This window comes from Rousettus aegyptiacus, unplaced genomic scaffold, assembly GCF_014176215.1.
Source record: "Rousettus aegyptiacus isolate mRouAeg1 unplaced genomic scaffold, mRouAeg1.p scaffold_m13_p_1, whole genome shotgun sequence".
NCBI classification, from domain to species: Eukaryota; Metazoa; Chordata; class Mammalia; order Chiroptera; family Pteropodidae; genus Rousettus; species Rousettus aegyptiacus.
In genome coordinates this window covers 90508506-90530750 of record NW_023416284.1, presented here as the reverse complement: position 1 = coordinate 90530750, position 22245 = coordinate 90508506, and the positions used below count along the sequence as shown (strand labels likewise).

General features: G+C 56.3%; 3 protein-coding genes across 11 annotated transcripts in view; 1 reads left to right on the top strand and 2 right to left on the bottom strand.

Annotated features, from left to right (window-relative positions):
• Nucleotides 1-2486, top strand: part of TNXB (tenascin XB) — a 60329-nt gene extending 57843 nt beyond the window's left edge. For all 6 annotated transcript variants that reach the window (XM_036238360.1, XM_036238339.1, XM_036238340.1 and 3 more), the window contains 9 exons: nt 62-181; nt 299-442; nt 538-668; nt 799-931; nt 1027-1178; nt 1269-1365; nt 1455-1616; nt 1685-1848; nt 2196-2486. In XM_036238360.1, the coding sequence (XP_036094253.1) occupies nt 62-181; nt 299-442; nt 538-668; nt 799-931; nt 1027-1178; nt 1269-1365; nt 1455-1616; nt 1685-1848; nt 2196-2297 (1205 nt within the window). In that variant the 3' untranslated portion in view covers nt 2298-2486. The remainder of the gene's footprint in view (nt 1-61; nt 182-298; nt 443-537; nt 669-798; nt 932-1026; nt 1179-1268; nt 1366-1454; nt 1617-1684; nt 1849-2195) is intronic.
• On the bottom strand, nt 2003-7823 carry LOC107498441 (steroid 21-hydroxylase). 4 transcript variants are annotated; one of them, XM_016121554.2, is made up of 10 exons: nt 4804-7823; nt 4628-4717; nt 4381-4535; nt 4198-4293; nt 3997-4098; nt 3807-3893; nt 3444-3644; nt 3047-3225; nt 2867-2970; nt 2003-2780 (listed from the first exon to the last, which is right to left on the bottom strand). In XM_016121554.2, the coding sequence occupies exons 1-10, from the start codon at nt 5000-5002 to the stop codon at nt 2515-2517; spliced, it is 1479 nt and encodes a 492-aa protein (XP_015977040.1). In that variant the 5' UTR covers nt 5003-7823; the 3' UTR covers nt 2003-2514. The 4 variants fall into 4 exon arrangements, with proteins under 4 accessions (XP_015977040.1, XP_015977041.1, XP_036094280.1 ...); XM_016121555.2 differs by having other exon boundaries at nt 5355-7823; XM_036238387.1 differs by having other exon boundaries at nt 3997-4293.
• A 113-nt stretch (nt 7824-7936) lies between these two features.
• Nucleotides 7937-22099, bottom strand: LOC107498435 (complement C4-A). The gene is made up of 41 exons (XM_016121543.2): nt 21960-22099; nt 21607-21805; nt 21204-21405; nt 20936-21006; nt 20762-20850; nt 20474-20556; nt 20196-20292; nt 19943-20048; nt 19700-19832; nt 19132-19247; nt 18847-19026; nt 18539-18724; nt 18223-18408; nt 17960-18118; nt 17587-17713; nt 17338-17412; nt 16876-17073; nt 16673-16784; nt 16511-16581; nt 16103-16242; nt 15779-15988; nt 15477-15528; nt 15285-15374; nt 14934-15143; nt 14676-14751; nt 14357-14513; nt 14144-14260; nt 13866-14037; nt 13435-13667; nt 13191-13358; nt 12753-12812; nt 11684-11777; nt 11412-11604; nt 11206-11296; nt 10979-11053; nt 9470-9572; nt 9221-9310; nt 9040-9138; nt 8790-8873; nt 8377-8509; nt 7937-8214 (listed from the first exon to the last, which is right to left on the bottom strand). The coding sequence occupies exons 1-41, from the start codon at nt 22022-22024 to the stop codon at nt 8073-8075; spliced, it is 5244 nt and encodes a 1747-aa protein (XP_015977029.2). The 5' UTR covers nt 22025-22099; the 3' UTR covers nt 7937-8072.
• Between the last annotated feature and the right edge of the window lie 146 nt (nt 22100-22245).

Genomic DNA, 22245 nt, shown 5'->3' with positions numbered 1-22245 from the left:
TTGGGAAGGTGAGGGCTGAGGAGAGAAGTAAGAACAACTCTGACTCCCTCCCTTCTCCCAGTTCCTGACGGCCCCACCCAACTGCGTGCACTGAACTTGACGGAGGGAACCGCCTTGCTGCACTGGAAGCCCCCTCAGGCTCCTGTGGACACATATGATGTCAGGGTCACAGCCCCAGGGGGTGAGCAGGGCTGAGGCCTCTGGATGGGACCCGTTCAGGGTGGGGAGAGCAGAGCGCAGGCTGGGCTCCCACAGGTCAGGGAGGTGGCAGATGCTGATGCCCGACTCCCCCTCCTAGCCCCCCTTCTACAGGCCTCAGCCCCAGGCAGTGCTGTGGACTACCCCCTGCATGACCTCATGCTCCACACCAACTACACAGCGACTGTGCATGGCCTTCGGGGCCCCAACGTCACCTCTCCAGCCAGCATCACCTTCATCACAGGTACCTCCTGTGAGCTGTGTGGGACAGGGGTGGGGAAGTGCGAGGGAGCCAAAAAGGGCCTCGTCTTCACCTTCTCTTCCCCCTTCCCCTCCCAGGGTTGGAGGGCCCCCAAGACTTGGAGGCCAAGGAAGTGACTCCCCGGACGGCCCGCCTCACTTGGACTGAACCCCAAGTCCCTCCAACTGGCTACCTGCTCACCTACGACACCCCTGGTGGACAGACCCAGGTGCCCACACCCCTGCCCCGCTGACTGACCCCTTTCCCTGGGTTCCATTCCAGAGGCTGTCTCTGCCTCTGCCTCTCCTGGTGGGGCTCAAACTCCCTCTCCCCTGACCTGCCCCTTCTCTGTCCCACAGGAGGTCATGCTCCCAGGAGGGGTCACCTCTTACCAGCTCCTGGGCCTCTTTCCCTCCACCACCTATAGAGCATGGCTCCGGGCCATGTGGGGCGAGAGCTTCACACCACCCATGTCCACCTTCTTCACCACTGGTACTTGGGTGCTGGGACCTGAAGTTGGGGGCTGAGTGGGCAACAGGGATCTAGGGTGTGGAAAAAGGACTGGCCCCTCACTCTCTTCTCCCTAGGTGGACTGCGGATCCCCTTCCCTCGGGACTGTGGGGAGGAGATGCAGAACGGGGCCGGCCATTCGCGGACCACCACCATCTTCCTCAACGGCAACCGCGAGCGGCCCCTGAACGTGTTTTGTGACATGGAGACAGATGGGGGTGGCTGGCTGGTGGGTGACAGCCAGAAGCCAGGCACCTGCACAGGGCCAGGGCTGGTACTCCAGGAGCCATAGGCTGATGGTGCCCCACCTGTTTCCCAGGTGTTCCAGCGCCGCATGGATGGACACACGGACTTCTGGAGGGACTGGGAGGACTATGCTCACGGTTTTGGGAACATCTCCGGGGAGTTCTGGCTGGGTCAGTGCCTCAGGGAGTGGGGGGCCAGGGAAGGCATGGGGGCCCTCTGGGCACCAGGACCTGATGAGAACACACTTCCCACCCCCCAGGCAATGAGGCCCTGCACAGCCTGACTAAAACCGGCGACTACTCCATGCGTGTGGACCTGCGGGCTGGGGATGAGGCGGTGTTTGCCCAATATGACTCTTTCAGGGTAGACTCGGCTGCTGACTACTACCGCCTCCACCTGGAGGGCTACCATGGCACCGCAGGTGAGGGCTGGGCCTGGGGGTTTGGGGGGTGAGGGAGGAGGGGCTCTCACTTATTCTGCTCCTGCCAGGGGACTCCATGAGCTACCACAGCGGCAGTGTCTTCTCTGCCCGCGATCGAGACCCCAACAATTTGCTCATCTCCTGCGCCGTCTCCTACCGAGGGGCCTGGTGGTACAGGAACTGCCACTACGCCAACCTCAATGGGCTCTATGGGAGCACAGTGGACCACCAGGTGAGGGGCCTGGAGGCAGCACGGAGCTGGGGGTGGTCAGGGCTTGGCCTGCCTGGCGTGACATACAGTATGACAGAACAAATTACTGAGCTGCTTGGTGCCTCAGAGCCTTCATCTGTGAAATGGGACAATAATGCCATCTCACCAAGGTGTCTTGAGGAGGAGGTGATTTATTGGATGGAAAGGGCCAGCTCAGGAGTAAGCCTCAGTCCTTTGCAACTGAGGGTTATGAAGGTAGCAGGGAAGGAAGAAGGCTGATTGATTTCTGGGAACCGTCTCCCCAAAAGGGCAGGAGTAGGAGCATCCAGGCTATCTGCTTTGATTTTCTCTCTACAACTTCTTCCCAGGGAGTGAGCTGGTACCACTGGAAGGGCTTCGAATTCTCCGTGCCCTTCACGGAAATGAAGCTGAGACCCAGAAGCTACTGGGCCCCCACCTGGGGACACTGAGCCTAGGCTCACCTCTCCTGCCCAAGTATGACTGCCGAGCACTGAGGGGCCGCGAGGAGAGAAGGGCCAGGGGCCACTTTCACCACCCAGCCACCAGAGGAAGCCTTCTCCACCCCGTGATCTCACAGCACTATGTTTACAGGGGGGGAGGGAAGGGGTTTGTATAGGAGCAATAAAAGGAGAAACTGAAGCGCAAGACCGGCATGCATTCTGCCTGTCACTGGCACTCGCCCAAGCCTGGGGGCGCTGCCCCCCGGGGCTGCAGCCGCACCTGGAAAGGCGGCATGGTGAGGTTGACACCGCAGTGGGGGTGGGGCTGCAGGGAGGGCAGGGCGCCTACTGGCGGCAGCAGCGTGAAGGCCTGCAGCAGACGCGCCAGCACCACGAAGAGCTCCAGGCGTGCCAGCGGCTCGCCCAGGCACATGCGTGCCCCGCAGCCGAAGGCCAGTGCACTGGGGCTTGCGCCAGGGGCCAGAAAGCGGTCTGCAGGAGGACAGGCCCAGGGTCAGCAGCGGTTGGGACACAGCCTGTGCCGCTCCCGCCCACGGGCACCCAGCCTCACCACGCACCAGGGCAGAACTCGTGAGGCCGCTCCCAGACTGTCTCGTCCAGCTGGGCGCCTTGGAGGTTGGGGATGACAACAGTGCCCTCGGGGATGTCATAGCCAAAGATGCTGGAGGCAGGGTAGGATTAGAGGCCTGCCAGGAGCCAGCTTGCGGTCCCACTCGCCCATTCCTCCTGGGAGTCACCTGCTAGGCCGAGTGGTGCGGTGCGGCAGGGCCAGGGGCACGACTGGCCGCAGGCGCAGCACCTCCGCAATGGTGGCGTTGAGCAAGGGCAGCCGTGAGCGGTCCTTGTATGGGACTCGGGAGCCCCAGGCTGTGGGGCCCAGCTCGCGATCCAACTCCTCTTGTAGTCGCCGCTGAAACTGGGAAATGGGAGTAAGCCTGGAGTTGCCAGCCTTGCCACCAGCTGCTAGCCGACCCACAGCAGCCCGGCCTCCCGGCCTCCCGGCCTCCCAGCCTCCAGCCTCTCCCTGGAGCAACCCACAGGAGCTTTTGTGGATTAGGAAAAGCCCCACCCCCATCCCTGGGGGAACACAGCCTGCCTCAGGGTGGAGTGACAGGCTGCCCCCAGGGCTCACACCTCAGGGTGGTGAAGTAAGAACACCACAGCCCAGGAGAGGGTGGTTGAAGTAGTCTCAGTGCCACCAATTAAAAGGTCCACCACAGACATGTGCACATGTCCTTCAAGGAGATGTCCAGGGCCCTCTTCCTCTCTCGGCTTCCCCAACCCCTGGAGCATGTAGTCCATCATGTCCCTCCACTGGCCTGCCACCATGCTCTCCTGGGGAGAGGAGAGGCACCAGACTGAGTGCCCGGCGCAGGGAGAGGGCCCGGGGGTGGCAACAGGCCCAAGACTAGTGAAATGCTAAAGAAATTGCCTGGCTCTGGGGCAGTAGCATCACTGGCTTTGGGGTGAGGGGCCTGGTTCGTGCGTGGTGCCCACCTTGTGCTGCCTCAGCTGCTTCTCTACGATGTGGTCTCTGTTCTCCACGGCCTGCTTCAGCCTCCAGAGGCCTGGGTTGGGGAAGAACTGGGGCAAGGAGCAAGAGGGTGTAGCAGCTGGGAAGGAGGCCTGTCCCCAACCCCCGCCTCTTCTCCCAGCAGCCAGGAGTATCTGGGCTCTACCTCCTCACCCTGAGAAAGGGAATGATGTGCAAAATTTGGATTGACCAGTGGTCCCAGGTTTTCATCAAGTCCTGGACACAGTTGTAAAAGGCTTGTACTGAAGTATCCTCCTGCCAGAGGAGAGAATTTGTTAAGTTCAGGATAAGGAGAGAGTCAGGGAGGGGCTGAAGGGTGGGCCCAAGCCTATGTGAGGGTAAGAGAGCTTTGACCTTGTCTCCAAAGGTGAGGTAGCAGATGATGCTGCAGGTGAGGAAGGAGAATTCCTTCTGGATGGCCACAGGTGCACCAGCCTGGGCTCGCATGCGCTGTAGAGAAAGAGCATGAACTAAATAGGCTAGGGCTGCTGGGAGAGGTGAAGCTGACCTGGGGTGATAGGGGGAGTTCAGCCTCACCTCACAGAACTCCTGAGCCAGCTGCTCCACCAGGGGCTCCGTGGAGCTACGCATGCCCTGTAGTAAGGCGGAGCGGGTGAGTCTCTTGTGGGCCTTCCAGAGCAGGGAGTAATCCCCAAGTGAGAGGTCCTGGTTGTGCCGGGACACCAGCTTGTCTATGAGTAGGAGTTGGAGGTCAAACTGACCAAGGGAGCCATGTCCTGATCTTCGCTGCCTCCCTCAACCCCCGCTTCTCCCCACCACTTACAGGATGGTGACTGGGGTCTGCCAGCAAAGTCCACCCACTTCCTGATCATGGCCTCCTCAATTGTCCTCTTAGAGTTCAGCACCACCACATCTGCGGGAGAACCAAAGCAGGATGTCAGCAGGGAGAGCACCCTACCTCCTCACTGTGGTGGGGCCAAGCAAGGAGCAGGTGCTCACCTTGCAGCCCGAGGCGGAGCCTATAGATGGGCCCAAGTTTCTGAGCCAGGCCAAGCAGATAGATGGGAAGGTTGGGCTGCAGCAGGTGCAGGAAGCCAGGAACAAGAGGTGGGAGATGGAGGCTCCTGAGCTTCCACTGGCCCCACAACAGGCGGGCACCAGCCAGCAAGGTCAGCAGCAGCAGCCCGAGGAGCAGCATGGCAGGAAACACATGCAAAGGCTCTGGCCTGGCCACTTATAACCCTTGAGGCCCCACCATCCATCTTACTTCTCGGGTGTACTGGGACTTCCATTGACTCCTTCCCTCGGGTCCCTGCCCACTGTCCCGCCCACAAGAATAGCACATTCTTGGAATAGCACCAGGCCTGTTGGCCTTGGGGAATCCATATTTCAAAGAAGAGGCCTTTCTTCTTTCATCCATCAAGAAGAAAGGAAGGAAAGCTCAACCCTGACCTTTCTCCCACAGCTAACATCAGCTTTCTGGCCGCACATCAATCATGCAGGAAAATGTGTCCACTCTCTGGCCTGAGCCTTCCCCGACTACTGCCCACCTTGGACCAACTTGCTGCTATGTAACTTGTCTCCGAGAAAATGGCAGTCCCTGCCTCACGTGCCCTCCAGGATCATCTGAAGAACAAAATGAGATAAAAGTGGTCTGTGTGTTGTTCTTTTAACTCGTAGATGGGTGACCACATTGCCTGGTTTGCCTGGGTTATCCTATATACCTATAGTCCCATGTAATTATTATCAGTGCCCCATTTCACTCCCAAAAGTTGAGGATGAAGAATTACATGGTCCCCAATTTGGAGCTCTTACCGTGTCCATGATACTTATTGGTTGCAAGGAAAAGAGATCAACTCGAGGGGCTTGAGCTAAAAATAAGAATTCTTATACAAATAAAAGAGTGTCTCGCGGAGACCGAGAGCAGGAGAGGGGCCTTGGGGGTGGCAACAGGCCCGAGACCAGTGGGATGCCAAAGAAATTGCTTTGCTCTGGAAGGCAAGGGACAGAGTGGGAAAAGTCCTAGAGAGGGGTTGTTTCCTCACTCTTCATTCCTCCCTCCTCTGTCTGTGGTTCTATCCTCTGTTCCCTCTCTCTCTGCAATCTAGTAATTTGTGTTCCCAGGTATAGGCAGAACAGGACTGCCTTTGGAGTCAGAGTTTACAGAGTACAGGACCAGCCCAAGGACAAAGGGGATTTCCCAGCACAACTGAACTTGCCACCCCCTTATTCAAGGTCCCCAGGAAGGAACTCAGCAGTCAAAGCTGGGGTCAGGGGTCTAACCCTATACTTGGAGCTGTAACCATAAGCGGTGAAATCCCACCAGACCAGGTAGGACTATCAGGGACCCTTTTATTGGTGAAGTGGCAGTTGGGGATCTTAGAGGGGGGGCTTGGAGAGAGGTCATGTCAAAGAGGAGTGGCAGGACTCAGTGAGAGGTGAGGGCCTTCTAGGGGTTGAGGGCTTGGAGGTCACATGAGGCTCATGTCATTCCCTAATTCCCCATCCCTGGCTCTGTGGGTGGAAGTGGAGGGTCCTTCTCCCATCAGAGCTTTACCTTAGAGTGCAGGCTGAAGAGCCTATCTGAGATCCTGGCTGTGCTACCCATTGCTTAAAGAGTTAACTGTGAGGGTCCTAGTGGAAGAGCTCGGGCTCTGCCTGGGTCCATGCCCAGGACTGGGAGAGAGAACACAGGCTGGGGTTTCTGGGGTTGGGCAGCAACAGCAGCCGCCCTCCTCAGAGAAGACCTGCCAGACATAAGCCATCTCTTGGCTCAACTACAGCTGAATCCCTGGATCTCATAAAGGGGTTTATGCCACCAGCACGCGAACAGGCTTTGGGAAGCGAGATTAAGCAAGCACAGAGGCATGTGAACCACAGCCCTAGGAAGCCTCTGAAACACTGGAGAAGGTCAGAACTTCTCAAAGTTGCATGGAATAGGAGGGGACTTCTTCAATAGGAGAGTGACCTGGGAAGCTGGAATGCTTATGAACATCCCTCCATAAATTGACTACAGCCCCATCTCTTCTACTGCCCCGCCTCCAACAAATCCAAATTCCAGACGTGACAAGCCGCGCGCAGTGCTCCCAAGTGCGCTCTATCTTGTCACGTGCAGTCCTACCAGTGTGTTCTATCCTGCCCCGGCCTTGGGCCTTTCACGTTCTCTTCTCCTGCCTCAAATGCCCACATCTACTCCTACTCTCTTTGCCTGATTCCTCAGCCTTCAGAACCCAACTTAGATGTCGCCTCCTCCAGGAAGCCCTCTCTCTCTGCTTCTCACATTCCCCCAGATTGGGTCAGATGCCCCAACTATGAACCCCACAAGACCACACAGCTCCCCAGCACCACTCCTTTCACAGAAGATAGGGATCTGGCATACAGGGCATGGAGTGAAAGTTCCACGAATTTCTGTTGGATGATTGAATGGCAGGCTTCTGGATGATCTCAGCGAATTTCTCTAGATGGATTTTTAGGTCAGCCCTAAAGACCCAAGAGGTGCCACTAAATGGTGTGGAGCTAGGCAGGCAGGTGGAGAAGGTTGACCCTACTAGAACATAGTCTCTTCAGAGTATTAACAAATATACCAAAGGTAGCCTTTGGTTTGTTTAAAATCAGTGCCTGGAAGAAGAGATCAGATCTGAGGATTATGCAATTCTAGGACTATTACCTAATACCACTGATCACAAGATCCAGTGTCAACAGGCTTTCAACAGACTGGGTCTCAGCTAAAAGCAACAGACTCCAAAACTGCCAACTGTACCAGGATAGAGTGGCTGGACAGTCACTCATAAGGCAGAAGAACTGAGATGTGAGCTGACCACAGCCCTGGCTGAGGCCACAGTAACGGGCCATATCGGGGTAGCGCAGTGCCCTGCCGGCACAAAGGGAGACCTTGGTGTTGATGCTGGATCCTCAGGGTGCAGGCTGTTGGGCCACAAGTCTACTCTGGGTGGTCCTATGCTGACTTGGGGTTCCCAGTGAGTCATCTGGGAAGGGTGCGGCAGAGCTAAACACCCTAAAGGTCATCCAGGCTCTGAGAGCCTAAGATTATGCAAACCCTGGCCCGGACCCCCCAGAACCTGTAATGCATGATAGGGACATTGCTCTCAATCCTAGAGACACACACTGACACTTTGCTGCCAAAGGCTTTTATTGAACCCCTGGCCCCGCCCTGTGGCTACTTTCAGAGGACTGGGTGCAGCAACAATCCAAGCATTATCACCTTTCCCAGGCTCAGGCTCCTCCTGGGGCAGGTGGGAAAATGGCCCTTACACCTGGCACCCTTGAGTGCTATACTCTTGGAGGAAGTCATGGAGCTGGGCACAAGCTGCCCGCTGGCGGGTGCTCCGGCACAGGCGTTCAGAGGGCATCTCCTCGATCCAGCTGTTTGAGTCCAGCAGGTACTGGGGGCTGCAGGGGCAAAGAGCAATCGGCAGGGGTCAGGAGGCTCGGCAGACTAGAAAGGAGAACATGAGGCACCTGCCCTCTGAGAGGGGAGGGCCTGGGTCCTGGGTATCCATTCCCTCATGAGGTGTGAGAAAAGCAAGAAACCCAGGGCCCCAGAGAACTCACTGTCCCTTGTGGTCATAGGTGGCCCCGTCCAGACCCATAATCAAGTATTCTTTCCCAGGTTCCAAGCGAAGGCGGCAAGAGGCTCGAACAAGGAAATTTCGGGTCTGACCAGCAGTGGCCTGAGCATCCTTGGCTGAGAGGAGAGTGTGCACAAGAGTTGTCAGAGGGAAAGAAAAGGTGCAGGGTGAGCATGGGGTCAGGGGCTTTGCAGACACCCTCTCATGTAATCCTGTCACTCCCAACAGGGTGGTGTGACCGCTTTCCTACTAGACAAGCCCAGGGCTTCTAAGAGGCCAAGGGGATCTAAATTCTCCTGAATTTTTACTATTCTAGGTAGACAGGCCCCAAACTCAGACCTCAGCTCCCCGCTATCTCCCCAGCCCTGCCCACCCAGCCACCCATTCCCTTCATACAGAAGTGCAGGACTTGGGTGATACTGGTCTCAAAGAGGCGAAAAGCAGCTCTGGCATCTTCTCGGAGAACCTTAACCTGGAAGCCTACAAGGGAGTTTAGGAGAAAGAAGGGAAGGTGAGTTACCCTGAGGCTGAGGGCTGCGAGTTGGTGTCAGAGCAAAGAGGCTGCCTGTGGGCCTGTGAGAGGAGCAGGAACGACCAAAGAGACCCTGAGGGCGGGTCAGGAACAGGGCCAAGCGGGAAGACTGACCGTACTCCACACGGGGATAGTAGCAGGCAAACTTCATCCGGTAACCATCCTCCTCCAGCACCCCCCGCTCCAGGGCACGTCGCTGTCGAGGGCACTTCCCTGAAGTCAAGAGCCCCGGTGAGACAAGGTAGGCCCCAGCCAAGCTACCTTCCCAGCCCCACCCCCAGGCCCTGGGTCTCACCCTCAGCACACTGGCAGACGTCAGCAGAGCACAAGGTAGACAAGAGTTTGCTCTTAGTCGGTGCCCCATAAAACACGGAACACTTGTTCTCTGGAGAAAACCAGAGAGGGGAGTTAGAGTATGTCTCCCTCTTTGCCTCCCAGTCCTGTGGAGCCACAGGACTCCCCTGCCACCTTCTACTGCCCCAGTTCCCGATGTCCCACATGGGGCACCTATCACAAACCTCCCCGAGTGTCCCTAGGTGCTCACCGGGGCTGTAGTAGTCGTACAGGGCCGCGCTGGCTGGCTGCACCAGTCCCACGGCTACCTCCTGCACAGCTCCAAAGCCCACGCACTCCCGAGAGGTGGGGACCTGGCATGAAGGTGAGGGGAAAGTCAGGGTCCGCCTGCAGGCCTCTGTGTTGCATTTCCTTGGCCTGTCTCTCGTCCCCACTGTTCTCATTTTCAGTGTCCTTCACATTTTGTTACCTTCCGGCCACCAGAACTCTAAAACTGCTCCCAAGGTCTCTGCTGACCTCAGTGCCCACATGATGACTTCATCCCAGTATCCTGTCACTGGGCCCCTCCACATCATGAACACATTCTCCATGAAACCCTCCCTTCGCTCAGGGTTAGCTTCTGGGCCATCTCCTGCTGACTGCCCTGGTAGTTTCTGACATCCTCTTGTCTTCCTCCCCAGAAGTCCAGTCCCCACCCCCTTGGCTCTTCCTTCCTCTGCGTTCCCTTAGGAAGGTCTCTACCATCCCTGGCTTTCATCAAACCCTTTCAGGCTAATGAGTCCCAAACCAAACTTTCAGCCTTAATCCTGCATTAGGATTTTGGCAGGATGTATAAATTCTCCCAATGCACTCTGCCTGCACCCCAGACCCAGTCACCCTCCTGACAACCTCACTTCATCACTGATACAACTGGGGCCTCCCTTCTCTGCCACAACCTAATGGCAGGTGCTGTCACTCCGCCCATTCTCTGCGACTCTGCCACTCATGTCCAGGCCCCAAGCCCTTTCCCCATGCCCCAGCTGGTCCAGTCCAGCATGATACCCTGCCAGTTTCCCTCCCACGCTGGGCTTCTGCACGGTCAGCTCCCTGCCCAGAAATCTTCCGGGATCCTCATTTTCCACTGTATTTCACCAGACTCCCCTGCCTGGCTTCTCAGGCTACTAGGGTCTGCCTCCTTTGCCTGCACTAGGCAGGGGGAGGGGGTCTCCTAACCCACAAACACCTAGCTAATGGTGTTACTGTTAACACACCTTTTTCACATTTTCTCCAAGAGGTTATATAGTAAATGTTCAAATAAACTTTTGAGGGCCATCAGTGGGTTGATAATTCTTTGTTTGAGTCAAATGAGGCCACAAAAAGACAAAAAAAAAAACTCACTTATAACCAATATCGCTTTATAAAAGAAACTACGCTTTAATATCAAAATGAAAAAACTAGGAAGGTCGATTAAAAAAACAAAAGCAAACCCTCAAGTTGAATGAATTGGTTGGTTTTATGAAAGGCTTACTCTTAAGCCCTCCCCCGCTGACTGGCACCAGCCCGCAAACCACATTAGGGGCTCAGCCCCTGCCTGCATGGCCTCCCTGGCTGTCCCCCCATAATTTGGCTCTGACTCAGTCTTGTCTTGCCTCCCTGTTCACATTACACGTTCTCTCTGGGAGCACTGGCCACTGATACAGTATCCCTTGGGAAACTTCATAATAACCTGCTCAGTAACCCGGCACCATCCATGCCCTCCCATGTCACCTCCCCTGCTCACCGAGTCAAAGTATAGCAGGACGTGGGGTCCCTCAGTCTCAAAGTGACTCACATAACGGTCAGAGAGGGAGGTCAGCTGTGAAGAAGGGGAGATGGTCACAGGAAGATGGCCTTGGCCCCCACACACAACGGGGCTCAGCAGCTAGAGGTGCTGCAGGATGTAACAGGGGTCCCGAGAGCACAAGGGGTCCCAAGAGCACAAGGGGTCCCTCTAGATAGCTACCACACCTTCTCCAAGTCAGCCTGCAAGGCATGGAATCCGCTCAGGAGGGTGATGTCTGCAATGGCCATGCCTGACAGCTTCACCTTGCCATTTCGCCTGCAGAGACATGCCTTGTTGTCTGGGACCCTCCCGCCTGCGCCAGCAGGCAGATGCCCACCCCCAGCCTCAGTCCTTCCTCCTCTCTCCTGGCCCAGCTGCACCCCAGGCTCACCAGATGCACACGGTGTACTGCACTCTGGATTCCTGTTCATCAGCCACCTTGGGCGCCTCCCTTCTGCGGCGGCTCCTCCGCCCCTCAAACAGCTGCAGGGGTGTTACAGGCTGGGAAAGGGGCCCCGGGTCATCTCCAGCTAAAATCTCACGGTCGTAGTCCTCGTAGTCCTCATAGTCTTCGTTTGCTTCCACTGTGTGGGGATAGCATTGTCACTCGGCCCCTGGTACCAGTCCTTGGAGGGCCATATGGTCTTTGACCCTAACACTCACTTGTGTACTCGACGTGGCCTGTGACTGTCACCTCAATCTGAAGATCCTGGCAGGTTGTGTTCTTCATGTCCAGGACATTGTAGATATGAAGGACCTGGCTCAGCAAGGGGCATGGAGAGAACAGGGGACGTTTGGGGCCACAGACCTCTCTCTAGGGCCACACCTAAAAGCTAAGGAATTTAAGGGTTTGGGCCCCTTCCCATCCCCCTTCCTGACCAGTCCATAAATATGAATGGCCCAGGTGTTGGGTTAGACAGTGAGACAGGGCAGCCAACATCTGCCCTCAGGAGCCAGCACTCTACCCAGTGCACAGAGAAGGACACAATGGAAAGTCAGAGAAAGGCTTCTGGCTGAGGCTTGAAGGAGGAGAATGAGTTTGCCACGGGGGACAAGAAGCAGGGGAAGGACATTCAAGGCAAAGAGATCTATGCAGATGAGTAGATCTGTCTGGCCAAGGAGGTGGGCCCAGTCATGAACATGAAAGAATCTGAAGGCTAATCTAAGAAACTTTCTGTTCTCAGAAAGTTTCACTGCACTGTGGACAGTGGATTAGCAAGGTAAGACGTGGTAACAGGGAGAAGTGCCTAGACTGTGTTAGCCCAGAGTCCAGGAAATAAGTGACAAGGGCCCCGGGCATCAGGGGGACAGATGAGGAGTTACTGGCCATAAGAAGGGCTCAGGAGGGGGCACTAAGATGACCTCTATCTAGAGTAGCAGCTGGGCTGAGGGGAGAGGGCTCTAGCAGCCAGATAAGGGGACACAGGAGGAAGAAGGGGTTTGTGACACACCATGTCTGAGGTGCTGAGGAACATTTGGGGCCTGCAGCTCGGGAGAGGCCTGTGTTGAGGCACTGGGTACATGAGCCATCAGCATTGAAGGAGTAAAGGAAATGACAGGTGCCCAGAGAGGGTGGAGACCAGAGTGAAGGGAGAACGCCCAGGACGGAGCATGGGGAACGCTGACCCTGGGATGCTTTCCTCCTTCTGACCATGAGCTCCGCCCACACCTCCCACTCAAGACCCTGGCTCCTCCCCACTGGGTACAGGTGTCCAGTGCTGCTGGCTCTTACCTTCAAGGTTCCTTTGCTGTTTCCTCCCACCTTCACATTAATCTTGCTGCCCAAGGAGAACTTCCAGAACAGAAAAGGGAAAGAGATGTCAGACGAGCAAAGAAGGGCATGCTGTTTGTTGTTCCAACTTACCTTCTCCCTAAAAACAAACCCTCCTGCTCTCCCTACCTCACATTTCCATAAATTTACATCTTCACGTGTATTATCTCACTTCAGCCCCCTAAAACCCTTTTGGGTAGACTCTGCATATGTTATTTTCAGATGAGAAAAATGAAGCTCAGAGGTTAGGTGACTTTCTCCAGGTCACAGCCAATAAGTCTTTCTGCAAGGATATCAGGAAGAGGTACTGGGGATTCTGCAGGGGTGGGAGGACTAGGGGGTGATGACCTGGCTGCAATAAGCCTAGGTGTTATGGCAACCCATGTGAGAGTGCTTCACCTTCAGCTCTTCCTCCACCCCCTGAGTTTGGTGGTTGTTCAGCTGCAGCACGTGGGACTTGACCCCACTGCGGCTTGTGTAGTCAAAGGTCACATTGAGCTCCCTTTCCTCAGTGGTGTGGGAAGCGATCCAGTATGCAGACAGGGCGTCCAGGGTGATCACTGTGTCCTGGGGAGGTTGGACCAGAACTCAGGCACTTGGTCTCAGGACCACCCACCCCCCAGAGCCCCAGAGCAGCCCCTACCTGGGTGCTACGGAATCCCCCTTTGAAGCTGCCCTGGTGAGTGAGCCAGGTCGCAGCCTGGTCAGCCATCTCTGCCTTGCCCTCCCGAAGCAACAGGTGCAGCAGGCCATAGGCTGTGGTTTCAATCCACAGGGCCGGAGCCTGGGGCACAGGGTCGGCTGGGCTGCGAGGAGCCGGGGTGGGCGATACGACATTGCTCTGAGAACTGGCGACTGAGCCCCAGTACAGATTATCTGGAAGTGAAAGGAGACCCACCCGTGAATGGGGTCAGATCCTGTTCACCTGGCCCCTTGATGCTCCCCTGTTTGGCTCTCTTGACTCTGCCCCAGTCATACCTGCTGATGGGTCTCCTTTTACTCCTTTGGGCACACTCAGGGGTCCCAACGTCCCCCAAGCCCCAGGCTCAATGCCAGGACCCCCTCAACTCTCACCACCTGTCTCTTGGGCCATGGCCATGAGGTTGTTGTGGGCAACATTCTGCAGGTCCTCAGGGGCCTTGGTCAGTGTCAGTGCATAGGCTGTGATGGCAGCTGCATGGGCACCCAGAAGCCCAGCACTTGCTTTTGTCCCCAAGAATGAGTTAGCATTTGAGATGGACGTTTCCTAGAGGAAAGTGGAGAAGAAGGTCTGGTAGCAGGACACCTGGGTTCCTGAGGAGAAAGGGGGAGACTTGGGGGCTAGAGAAGGGCAGACATGCAGGCGCACTTACCACGCTCTGCTTCAGCTGTTCTGTATTCTTGTCCTGGAAGACGGCCAGCCCGTGATGAAGGGCAATGACCACGAAGGCTGTCAGTGCCACCGTCTCATCATTTCCTACCAAGCCCCCCTGGTTGGTGGAGGGAGAAAAGATGTCAGCCAGGAGGGAGAAGGGGCAGGGAGAGTTCCCACCTATGCTCCTTGGACCAGCCGCACGGCCCCATACCTGCATGCCCCTGTCCATAACTGGACAGGAGTCCCGGAATGAACCGTCAGCCTGCTGCTGGGTTAGCAGCCACCTGATTGTCTCCTGCAGCTTTTCAGGTGAGCCACCCACCTGTTCTTGGGCCAAACTCAGTACCTTCAGCACAAAGGCTGTGAGCCTAGAGCATGGGAGGGGACAAATGGGGATAGGGACTGGTCCTGATAGGGGACACAGTCCCACTTCCCCAGGCACCTGGTTAGTCACCCTCTCATCATACCTGGCTCTGCCCCCAGCAGCCCTGGCACTTCTCAGAGACCCAGAACCACTTTCCCAACCTCACCAGGTGCTGCTGTCTCGATGTAACCATGCCCCATAGGAACCATCTGTTTTCCGAAACTGCTGGATCCGCATATAGCCTTGGAGAAGAAAGGCGGCTGCTGAGGTGACACTCACTCTTCCATTATTTGTGCCTGAGGCTGTGCTCCCATTCTTATCAAGTTCCCTCCTCTTCCCCCACTAGCCACCTTGGCTGCCCATCTTCTATTAATTGCCCTTTCCCACCCCCTACCCCCTTCCTGCTTGCCCCTGCACCCAGAACCTTTCTGGATCAGATCCACAGCATGGTCCTTGGTCTCTGGGGGCAGTTTGCTCCACTGTTCTGTCTTGTCCAGGTAGCGGGAAGCAGCCAGTGTTGGAGCCAAGAGGACCATGGTTTGTTCTCCACAGCCCTGCGGAAGCCTCAGGAGTGAAGTCAGGCCTCCTGGTGACAAGGCCCCCTCAGGGCCCAAAGTGTCCAATGGATCTGAGGCTATAGGGGAAGGAGAGGGTTAAAGATAGCCCTGGGGACCTCTGGTCAGAGAGCCATGGGGCCATAGGATCAAACAGGGGTCCACAGGTTTCACATGAATCTGCAGGTGGCCACTGGAAAGGGACTGGAGGACACTCCCACCTGTGACCCTGATGTAGCTGCTGAACTCTCCATCAGGGAGCATATTGGGATCAGAGTTGCCAGGAATTTCCAAGGTCCGGCCTCGGTGGTCTGGGGAGATGAGAGAAGCTGTCAGTCTGTCCTTATGTCCACATCTCCTGCCACTTACAACCCCCTTGGGATACTGACAGTGGGTTGCAGGGAGTCACTCACCCAGAGGGTTAAGTTCATAGACTAGCTCCTCTATGTGGGTGGCCCCTTCCTTCTGTCTCAGGGGAAACAGAGCTATGAGAGATCACATAGGACTGAAGCTGCCCTGCCCCTCCCAATGCAGACTCCCCGGGACGTGGAGTTTGCACTTCAGACACAGTTAGACCAGAACTGTAGAAGATGTAAACTGACCAAGGCATTGGGTTTGGGTGTTGGGCCTCGGGCCTGGCCAGTAGAGAGGGAGCCAAGGGGTTAGGGGTGAATCTGGAAGCCTGGGGACCTGGATTCAGGGGTGCTCCATTCACCTGAATTTGTAGAACCTTAGACACTGCATCTCCTACAGGGAACTCTAAGGACCCTCGAGCCACCACCTTCAGGGACACAGCGTTGGCCATCGTGGGCACCACAGAGAAGCCAACAGGCCGGGCAGAGCCAGCAGGCACCAACACCTGCTGAGCCAGCCCTCCGCCCCCAGCCAGGCACAGCCCCTCCACTGGGGACACATGGACGCTTACCTAGGGGCAGGAAAATGGTGATGGTCAGAGCCCCAGCCTACTTAGGCTCTCCACACCTCGCCTGCCTCTGTTCCCCCCGCCCCCCTGTGCGTGTAGGCTCCTGCAGAGCCTCACAGTCAGGTTTTCATTCAGGTAGTTGTAGAGAACGGGCCGCAGCTCGAACTGCTCAAAGCGACGAACAGAAATGGGCAGGCGGAGATGCAGGTGAAATTCTCGGAACACTCGGAGCCGGACTGGCGTGGCCACACACAGGCCTGACGGAGGCAGGAGCATGAGGGAAGAGACAAAAATCAGAGGCCTGGGAGCATCACAGCCACAGGGTCCCACTAGGAAGGGGCAGGGAGTGACCCATCATTGCCCTCCACCCACCCCCGCTCTAGGCTCCCAGCTCCAGTGCATGCAGTGCAGACTTTCCTAGGTCTCTGCACCCCCTTCTTTACTGTAAGAGAAGAGGGCTAAGAAAGGAGCCTGGCCAAGGTGGGTGGAAGAGGGGAGGCTGGAGGCCCAGGCAGGGTAACTCACCTTTGCTTTTGGACAGGCTCACACCATGGATCTCCCACGTAGTCAGAGAGTCAGGGAGCAAATGTGACAATCTGTGATGGGAAAGGTGAGAAGACCCATCACACTCTGGGATGGCCCCAGACACTATCCAGAGACAAGGTCAGGCCTACCACACGCCCTCACTGAAAGAAGCGGTCTACTGTCGCCACTCTCCAGAGCCAGTTCTCCGGGAAGAAGCTTCGCACAGGAATGTCATCTTCATCGATCAGGTCCTCCTCTTGCAGGATCTCCATAGCTGGGGGACCACGGTGGAGGGACATAAGGAGAGGGCCATTCTTCTTCTTCAGGTGTTCCAGGCTGTCCCCCAGCCCCATCCAGTCCCTCACCTCGGGCAAGGCCCACCTGGCCCCGGGCCCGGATCTTCTTGCGCAGGCCCACAGCAAACTGGCAGCAGGACAGGAAGGGCTCCCGGCAGGCCGGCTGCCGCACACGGGCCACCCGCTGCTCGCAGGAGTGCGGCATGGGCAGCCGTGTCAGCCCATCCTGGCAGCAGCGCTTGGCTGTTGGGGAAGTATACTGGCCCACTACAGGGCCAGGTGAGGGTGAGCATAAGGGAACAAAAGGAGACACACATCCCCCACCCTGACCTCTAGGTATATAAGAGAACGGAAACTCAAGAGAGACCAGTGAAGAGAGCCTCCAGCCTACCCACCATTGACCCCAGACCTTGGATCTCTGGTCCCAAATACCATATACTGGCTCCCTTAGGAGCAGAGGAGCCAAGAGGTAGACCCCTCATCCTGATCCTTGGGCCCAAGTGAAGAGCTTCATAGACACCCACAACTCACACTTCTCAATAATTGCCTTTTGGAAGTTCACATCTCTTTTTTTCCGGGTTTTCTTCTCCTTGGGGCAGCTCAGACCTGGTAGAAAGCAGGACTGCATCCAAGCCCTAGGGTGTGTGGCCTCCCACCTCCACCCCTGCTCCCCTTCCCAGGCCCAGCCCTTCCTGCCACTCCTACTCTTATCTTATCCCTCAAGTCCCTCCTCCTCCCTAATCCTCCTACCACCCACCCCATTTCCTCTTCTGGTCTTACTCTTTCTGGCTGAGGTCAATTGGTTTCCATCAGAAAATGCCAGACCAGCTGCCTCGAATACCTGAAGCGCATTGTCCCCACCCCCAGGACCACAGCCAAGGTTATAGCTGTTCATAACTTCAAAGACCTGGCAAAAAAAAAAAAAAAAGGCAGGGATGCTGCAGAAACAAGAGTGGCTAAGAGGTAGGAATGTCCATTCAGATATGGGTAAGAGGGCAGGGGATAGAAAAATGAGAGACACAGACAGTAGAGAAATAGAGACCATGGGGCCATGGCTTGAGAGAAGACTGGGAGGAGTTGGTGGGCTGGACCCTGGGCTCAGGGCGGCAGGAGAATGTGAGGGAGGGTTGGGGGGGGGCGGGTCTTGACACACCTTGCCCATGTCGAGAGGCTTGTGGGACCTGCCACCCACAGCATACAGAGCCGTGTCCACAGCACCCAGTGCCACCAGAGCTGGAGAATCTGTTAGCAGGTGGAGTTTCATAGTGTCCCCAGGATGATACTCCTTGAGACCATCTACTTTCAGTTCCAGCTGGCAAGGCAGGAGGTGGGACACAGTCAGAATGGGGAGAGTGTCTTTTCTTCTTTCTCTCTCAGCCCCCAACACACAATGCCATCTCTCCCAATGCCAGTTACCTTGCCCTCACAGGCATTGGGCTGGACGTCCACTTGCAGGGAGTTGGCCACTGGGAGGCCCCTATGATAGTAGAAGGCCACAAAGTAGAAGGACGGTGCCAGGTGATGGTCCACAAACACGGAGACGGAGGTCAGGGTCTTCCTGGGCTCTCGATTCACAGACACGATCTGGCCCCGGGACAGAATCTGGGGCAAGAGTGGTTCCCTCTTCACCACACACCTCCAGCCTTGAAACTGCTCCCCCACCCCAAGGGCTCTTCCCTGCCGCAGCCCGTCCCTACACGCTGCCCTCCTCTACAATCCAGCTCACGCATACCATGTAGTAGTAATGAGAGAAGCTGGCCTTACTGACGCCCACGTCTCGCAGGTTGAGAATGAGACTGTCCCCAACACGAGGGGGTCGATGATCCTGCCGCTCAATCGACAGAAACCCAGAGCTTCGTGAGGGTGGGGCTCTCACGGTGAGCATGGCTGTGGCTGGGTAGGGCGAGCCTGCAGACACCTGGAGAGAGGGGCAGGGGCAGGAGGTGGCAGAGTCAGCGGCGAGGATCTAGGCACCTAGCTTCTTTCCCCAGCCTGTCCTTTTTTTCCCTCCCCATGCTCTCCTGTGAGTTGGAATCCTACCAAGAGCTGTGCTTCTGGGACAGTCTGAGGGACATTGATGGGAATAATGACTTGGCCGCTGTTGTCTGTGTTTTGTTGATAGTTTTCTGTTTCAGAAGCAGATCCAGGAGACAAAAACGTGGTAGAAACTTTGACAGGAATGCCAGAGGCTGGGGAGCCCGACATGTCTCGTACCAGGGCCTAGGTGGGTGGGGGTAGGGCAGGTAAAGAAGACTGGTCAGAGAGGCCTTGGGCCCTCCTGACCAACACCCACCCCGCCTCTCCCCCTCCCCCTCCAGAAGAAACCTGCAGCAGAAAGGGGGTCCCAGGCACAAGGTGTCGCTTGCTGTGGCTAAGATCCAAGGAGAAGGGAGATGACACAAAATGCCAAGATGTGAGCTCCGCCTCCTCCATCTCTCCCCCTGCAATACATGGGGTAGAGGAGGTGAAGGAGGGAGACCTAGGAAGAGGAGCAGGAAAGCAGGGGGAAGCAGCTCAAATGTTTCTCACCCACAAGAGAGTGAGCCCCTCAGGACACAGGCCATTTCCCATTCACTTCTATGTTTGCTAAGGACAACACAGACCCAGCACACAGATGGTGCATAACATGTGTCTGCTGGATGGATGAATGGATGGATAGACAGACGGATGGGCCAAAAAAAAAAAAAACTAACTAAAATATGGAGAAGATGCTGCTTCCCTAGACACTACTCAGAAGCACAGTTGGAATGAGATAGTCTCCTGGGTATTTCCTGGCTATGTGTCCCAGATGTGGGTGAGAAGGGTGGACGGTGGTGTCGGGGCTAGAGAACATAGGGTCAGTTCAGAGGTCAGAGGCGAGGGTCTGGGGTTATAATCAGGGGAAGCCATTCACCTGGAGACTCAATGATGGCCGCCGCAACGTAGAGGCGCAGCCCGGGGAGGTCAGTAAGATGCATGTTGAGCTTCGCCAGGGCACCCTGAACCTCAGCCTTGGAGAGGGAAATGTGGCACTGGCCATCTACCAGCTGGGGCAAAGAAGAAAACAGGACTTGGGGTGAGACGAATCTCCCGCCTTACCCCCTCCCCTCCCTCACCATCCTCACCTCCCCCGCACACCCTCCATCCTCTTTCCTACCTTGGTCTGATTCTCCAGCCCCCGAAGGAAAGTCTTGTCACCACTCTCACTCAGGAGTCCAAAGCGCACATATGCCACTCCCTGCACTGGCTTCCCATAAATGTACCTGCCGCCACAGAGAGATTGGGAAGAGGGTGGGCCAAGGGCTAGAGGAAATAATGCAGTGGTCTGGGAGGGAGGAGAGCTTGGGTGAGGGAGAGCAGCAGGCACGTTTATACAGAGTAGGAGCTTTGGGAACAGGGCCCAGAGTTACCTGGCCTGAATGTCTAACTGGATTTCACCAAGAATGCCACCTGCCATCAGGATGTAGGGCTTTCCAGGGATGATCTTCACCTCAAAGTTGGGAAGGACTAACCCAGGGCAAAGGGAAAGGCAGGTCAGCCTCCAGTGAAAGGACCTCTAAAGACTCCCCTCCCTTCAGGACAGTGACACCCATATCGCCCTGCTCCTGCCCTGCTCCCATCTCCTCTCCTTCCACCCCTTATTCCCTTCAGAAAGGCACTGCTTGTCCCTCATGTTTCCAGTTCTTACCATATTTCTTCACCTCAAACTGGGTGCTGCTGTTGGATTCTGGGCCATCTGAGAATCGAGCTGAGATCTTCCAAGTCCCTGGCCTGAGGAGGGAAAAGGGAGGGGCTCAGCCCACTGTGCAAGAGGACCTCAGAGAGCCAGCAGCCCAGGTCCCTGGGAAGAGGACTGTAGGGGTAAACCAGAGGCTCAGGAGACCTAGGGCTCTGACTCTGCGTTGGAGTGGAAAGCAGGGGCAAATAGGAATCAGGTGGTGTAGTTGGGGGCAGCCCCCAGGTGGGGAGAGCTCACTCTGAGATGTCTGGGATCACAAAGTCATCCTGGAAGATGGATGAGGGAGCGTGTACCTCCCTCTTTCGCACACGGAGGCCATGAGAGTTCTGTGATGGGAGGAAAAGTGGTCACAGGTGGGAGGTCAGATCAGCAGCCCTAGCTGGTCAAGAAGATCAGAGGTCAGGAACTCACCTCCACAGTGACCGTCATGTGGTCAGTGGATGGGCGCATCTTTTGATCCAGAGCAAAGACTCGGTACCGAACTGGGAATGGAGGGTGAGAGAGGTAAGCAGGAGTCCAGAAACAAAGGGAGAGTGGGCTCCGGTCTCCCCACCGCTTCCAGGGAGTGAGGGGGAGAACAAACATTTGCTAAGCAGCCTTCCTGTGTGGCATCTTCAGGTCATCTCACTTAAGGGATTGAGAGGAAGTTAAAGGTAGAAGCCCTGGGGCTAAGACTCACCTCGCTGGCCAGGGTTATAAATAGGCTGGTCAGTCTGCAGAAAGAGGTGCCCCCGGCGAGAGGAGAAGAGAAGGTTGACACCCTGAATATCTCCCCCTTTAGACAGTATGTTATTCAGCCACGGTGACTGAGCCACCAGCTGGACCTCAGGGCCTCCAAGGAGGCTTTTGAGGCCACAGCTTTCTGCACCACTCGGGTCCATCTGTCAGGAGAAGGAGCGGGAGAAGGAGCAAGTCAGAGACTGAACAGAAAGAAAAAAAACCAGAAACTGAGACAGAAGGAAGAGGACATTTAGGTGGGACGAGGCAAGGAGAGGGAGGAGAGTGAGAAGGCAGACATTTACAGAAGACAGACAGGAAGAGTGGGAGGTGCTGAGCAGCAGGAGTGAGTGGCATCTGGTTACCTGGACCTTGAGAAGAATGAAGTCTTTTTCTGAGGTGAGGGTGAAGTCCACCTTTGGAGAGCAGGGGACATTAAGCTTGTATGGGTTTCTCAGGAACACTGATCCTTTTACTACCTGTCCCTGGGGAGCATCCTGGAGCTGCAGCCCCACCGATAGGGGGACCCCCAGGTGAACCACAGAGGGAGAAAACAGGAGCAACCTGGGGAGAACAGGTGAGGGTAAGCAGTCGGCCTCTACTCCCTCTTCTCCGGCTGCTCCACCCTGCCCTTCCACCTCTGGTTCCTGAATCTGCACACCCTGCCCCGCGCCTACTCTACCACCATTCAAGTAGCACAGCACCCTGCCTCCAGGACCTGGGCTCCTGCAAAGACAAGGCAAAGAAGCTGGACACCCAGATCAGACCCCAGAGAAGCCTCATGGCTGGAGGACCCCAGAGATCAGACCCATCCGTCTGTCTGCTCCTTTCTGGTCAATCTCGGGCTTGGAGCAGGGTTGACTCTGGACCTTGCTCCTCCCCTGGCCCAGCTAAGCCGGGAAACCACGTGACAGCCAAGAAATGCAACTGGCCTCTGGCCCAGTATTGGGGGGTGTGGGGAATACCCCAGACACCTGGGTCTCTGAGGGAATCTGAAGAAATCA